This window comes from Aptenodytes forsteri, unplaced genomic scaffold, assembly GCF_000699145.1.
Source record: "Aptenodytes forsteri isolate BGI_AS27 unplaced genomic scaffold, ASM69914v1 Scaffold278, whole genome shotgun sequence".
Lineage (NCBI taxonomy): Eukaryota > Metazoa > Chordata > Aves > Sphenisciformes > Spheniscidae > Aptenodytes > Aptenodytes forsteri.
Window position 1 is genome coordinate 1,642,222 of NW_008795907.1, and position 5,147 is coordinate 1,647,368.

The following is a 5,147-nucleotide window of genomic DNA, read 5'->3' on the forward strand; positions in this document are numbered from 1 at the left end:
AAAAAAAAAAATTTTGGGGGGGGGGGGAGTTTGGTTTTAACATTGAAGAAGTTGCAGTCTTCTCCAGAAGAGCCCTCACTTTTGTCTGATGGTAAGAGCAGGCGATGCTGGAGGAATTCCAACCTTTGACATGATGAAATGGAAGACTTCAGGTTATCTTCTAGATGAAATTTTTATCTTGCTTCATTCTGGTGTAGATGCTACTATTGATAGACTAGTCTGACTCTAACAACAGTCATTACAGGATAGACCTCCATTGCCTGAGCAGCATCCAGGTGCTGGACACACATCCAGGTGTCCTTGTGTTTTTACAATGTTTTCTAGTGATGTTTAACAAGTGTCAACTTCTGTGCTAGAAGCAGCTGGTTCTTGATTTGGGGTTGAGTGTCTCATAAGGCATTGGCTGACAACTGTGGCAGGTCATGGTATATGTCAGCAATGCCAGTTGATGAGTTCTGTAAAGGAAACCTGTGAATAACACTATGAGACCTTACACGCTCAGAGAAGAGCCTCAATTTTGGTTCCAGGTGAGGCTGCCAGAAGAGGTGGAGAGGCCCAGACCATGATGCTCTGGCACTGGCACGGGGGGATTCCTCCTTCAATCTTCTCAGCTAAGGCTCAAGACTGAGAGTGTAGGTAAGGTTGGTTGGAGGAAAAGCTCTGTTAGGGCCCTTTCTCTTTTCTCAGGGCATTCAGTTGTGCTGCCAAACAGCGCAGCCCATTGGATTCCTGCTTGTCCAACTGATGCATCACCGTCTCCTTTTTCTTCTCTCTTCAGGTTATTTCCAGGATTTGTTGAACAAGTCAGAAAAGGCCCTTTATGATGCTTTTCCAAGCATGTACGGAGAATTGTACACTCAAAACATGAAGGTCTTCAAGGACTTGTACAGTGAGCTACGCCGCTATTACCGGGGCTCCAACATCAACTTGGAAGAGGCCCTCAATGAGTTCTGGACACGCTTGCTGGAGCGGCTCTTCAAGCTGATGAATCCCCAGTACCATATCACAGATGAGTACCTGGACTGCATGGTGAAACATGCAGAGCAGCACAAACCCTTTGGGGAAGTTCCCAGGGACCTGAAGGTGAAGGCAACCCGAGCCTTCATCGCAGCACGCTCCTACGCGCAGGGCTTTCTTGTGGGCAGCGACGTGGTCAAAAAGGTGTCTCAGGTATGTTGGGGTTTTTCCTTCTTCTCCATCCTCAGATTGGCAGGAGCTAGTCAACTACTGCTGTTAGGGAGAGGGGTGTTTATTTCCCCTTATGTTCTCATTACAAAGCAAGCAGGTATTTTTCAGTTTTATAAAACAAACTACTTGAGGGTCACCCATCAGTGGAAGGGAGCAGCAAGCCTGGACTTCTACAGGCACTGATAGCGCAAAAGAAGTGAGGTATAACTCACCGCAAATCAGTCTTTACCTCATTTTAACCTATGCAGCAGAGTGCCAAGGAGATGTCAGTCGCCCAGGCTGTAAAGCTGTTCTGTTGCTTGCCTAGATTCCTAGTGCTTCCCCGGCAGGGAAATGGCATGCCTCTAAATCATGCTGCCTTATTTTCCTCCTTGATGGCGATATGATGTAGGGTGTGCAGAGCTGACTTGCCACAAATGTGCTGGGAATACACGTAGAGAGATGCATTTCAGCTGTCGGTGATGGGATTGCTGTGTCTGTTTATGTAGCCGTGTATATTTGTACAGCTTCTGTGTACAGAGAGGGTGCGTTTGTAAAGTGCATTGGGATCTTCAGGGATGAAAGGTGTTATATAAATGTAAATTAACATGACTGAATCCAGGGTTTCAGAAGGAAGGAAATTGTCTGTATTCTTTACTGCAGAAGCAGCCTTTCAGAGCCAGAAGGTGGTGATTGTCCTGAAACAAGATATTCAGGCTTTTCATACAGGTAGCAAGGAGAAAATCCATACTAAAAAAATGACTTGCATACTGCATGTGGAGATGGCAATAGCAGGTATGAGAATCAGGGTGTGATTAAACTGTGAATGTAAAAATACAGAATCACAATTCATTTCCTTGGAAGGTAACGCATGGTAATGCATAGCAGAGGGCGGTACTATTCGATGCAGCAAATCCAGACTTTGATCTCAGGAAGAAACATTAATGTGGTAACAGTGACAAATGCTTTAATTTATCAATGTGGGACTATAAAACTGTTCAGCCAACCAAAAGCCTTTGTACATCTCATTAACATCACACTCTCCTGACACTTAAGACAGATAAAAGATAAGAACGGTGTAATTTCAGGGGGACCAAAGTAAAATATTTTTCATAAATTCTCTGAATGGCAGAGATTTCTAGCTCGATGTGCATGATTCTGCCTGTAGCCGAGTTTGGTAGGTAAAGCAGGCTGGCAGAGCAACTGCAATCATGGTATCAGTGGAAGGGAAGGACCTGAGATACTAACATGCAGCATATTTTTTCCCCACCTTCCTGTAGGCTTCTGACCCGTTGGATTTTGATTCTGGTCCCCCCTTTCTGAATTCTCCTCCTTCTCTTGGCATTGCTTATCAAACGGGATGTGGGGTACACGACGAGTCACAGAGCCTCCTCTTCCCTCTGTCTCCTCCCAACCCATTCCTCCAGGATGGAGGGTCGTCCAGGAGGGTCCCAACCATTCCCCTCTCTCACAAGAGCCCTGCCTGGGGTCGCAGTTAACCTGGCATGTTGCTGTTGTAGCACAATCTGCATGAACTGAGTCGGGAAACCTCAGCAAAGCCTCCCTGAGAGCTGATTTTGTAATGAAGGCCAAAACTGGCCCATTTCCCCTGTCTTCAGGAATGGGTTTAGTACTTTAGGCAAGAGGGGATGAGAATGCTGAGGTGGGAGATCCATTTTATGGATGCCCTGGTAGCCCTCAGCTGTGTCTAAAATAAAAGGCCTGGTTTATCCACTTTCCTTTACCAGCTGTGGATTTACACTAGTGCCAAATGGATGTGAAGTGCTGAATGTGATCTGCAACTGGTGCTTTGGTTTTTAGTCATTTTTCATGTTGCTTTATACTTTCGACGTTAGGAAAAATGTATAAGACTTTCATTAAGATCAGAGGCTGGGATTTGATTTTCCTGTCAGCTGGTAGCAGCGGTCTTTAAAAATAACTCTTTGAGCTGAAATTTCTTAGGGAGCAGCAGTGAGTGTTTTGGTCAGGAAGTCTGGGGAAAGCCCGTGGAAATGGACACGTAGAAATAAATTACTTAGCTTTGGCCTTCTGAAAAATTACATTACTTTGGGTTTATTTATTTGCAAATCCCAGAAAAGCTACTGATTTCTATTAAAACCCTCCCGGTTTCATCTGCTCACACACTTCCAGTTCAGTGTTTGTCACCTGTATCCTATCGCTGTTTTGGGTCCTTGTGCAGAGTCTGCATTACTGGCCATCCTGGAGAAAGACTGGTGCTGTTTGCCAGATTTTCTGTCTGTCTTAAAATGGGGAAGAGCCTGCCCCAACTGAGCTACAGGCGGGGATTTCATGAGATTTCTTTAATCCCTGCCGCCTCCCCTCTGTGCCCAAGGGGTGTTTCTTCCCCAGCCTCCAGCTGCCCAATCTCATAGGAAGCCATCACTTTGGGCAGCCCTTGGCCGGTGGCTGGTGGGCGCGCAGGAATAGGAATGGGAGCGGTGTGCTGGGAGCATCCTGCTGGGGATAAATAGTTTGAGGGCAGGCGGGGAGAAAATGGCAAAACCATTTTTCATCTTTACTGCCTTCCTAGTTTTTAAGGCAAAGTCACCCTGACAGACTGCAGACTCTGACACCAAGATCTAAAGCTTTTAATGCCATGGTTCCTGCCACCGACCTGGCCCCACACTGACAGCAGCAGAAGCGCTGCCATCTGCACGGTGGCTGTGGGAGGGGCCCAGGGCACATGCATGGCTGGTGCAGCTCTTTGCAGCCCGGGCAGAGCGGCAGGGCTGGGGATGGATGTACAGGTTGGCACCCTGCCCTGGTACAGGGTTAGGGGTTACCAATGTGCCATGCGTGGGGGGCGGGTGTTGGGGCAGCATCTCTGTGTTCACATTCAGGTTGTGTGTTTCTGTAGCTATTCTTTCAGCACAAATTGCAGGTTTTCATTTAAGTTGCACTATGCCAGGTGAGTTTTTCATCATCTGCATGAAGTAGCAGCTACCAAAACAGCAGCAGCCACAAAATCCCTAGTGAAGGGCACACAGAGAAGGGGCTCCCCCAGGGACACGTACCTCGTGCTGCATGCCAGGGTAAGAGAGAAAAAATATTCCAGTTTTGTTTAGGATCCTTTTCTTTGGTTGTAAGATTGGCAGCTGCCAAAAATAGAGTTTGCTGCAGCTCCAAGCTTCATGTGAACAGGTGAAGGCCTTGTGTTGGGAGACTTGCTGCCTGCCAGCTGCTGCTCAGAGATCCACACTTGGTGCGAGCAATTGCTGTGTTCAGCAACAAGAGCAAGAATGCACTCCTGTGAAATACGTGGTGTAGGTGAATTGAAATACTGTGGCGGGGGGGAAGCAAAACTAAGACGGTAAAAATGGCAAGGGCTGAGAGATAACCCCTTATAAAACAAAAGCAAAAAATCCTCAGAGAGATGCAGCATGATAAACAGGAATACCCTGGCTGGTTTTGTTATTTATTACTCACATTATGATAGTGCTCAGGCATCTAAGTCTTAGGTCAGGACTATTGCACAAAGTGCTGTGGGGACAGGTAGCAAAGGTGATCCTGTCTGCACCAGGGCACCCAAAAAGGGCAGTGAGACTGTGCACGGGTCCTTGTTGGCCTCCTGCATCTCAGTGCCATGCCTGTGCTGCATAGAATCATAGAATCATCAAGGTTGGAAAAGACCTCTAAGATCATCGAGTCCAACCGTCAACCCAACACCACTATGCCCACTAAACCATGTCCCTAAGTGCCTCATCTACACATCTTTGAAATACTTCCAGGGATGGTGACTCCACCACTTCCCTGGGCAGCCTGTTCCAATGTTTAACCACTCTTTCAGTAAAGACATTTTTCCTTACATCCAATCTAAACCTCCCCTGGCGCAACTTGAGGCCCGTGTTGTCGGTGCATCTCAGCGCCATGCCTGTGCTGCATAGAATCATAGAATCATCAAGGTTGGAAAAGAGATCATCGAGTCCAACCGTCAACCCAACACCACTATGCCCTATGCC

General features: G+C 47.1%; 1 protein-coding gene across 1 annotated transcript in view; it reads left to right on the forward strand.

The window, feature by feature from the left end:
- Positions 1-5,147, forward strand: part of GPC1 (glypican 1) — a 116,257-nt gene that overhangs the window by 86,554 nt on the left and 24,556 nt on the right. Inside the window, exon 2 of the mRNA XM_019473408.1 lies at positions 779-1,170. Coding sequence (XP_019328953.1) covers positions 779-1,170 — 392 coding nt within the window. The remainder of the gene's footprint in view (positions 1-778; positions 1,171-5,147) is intronic.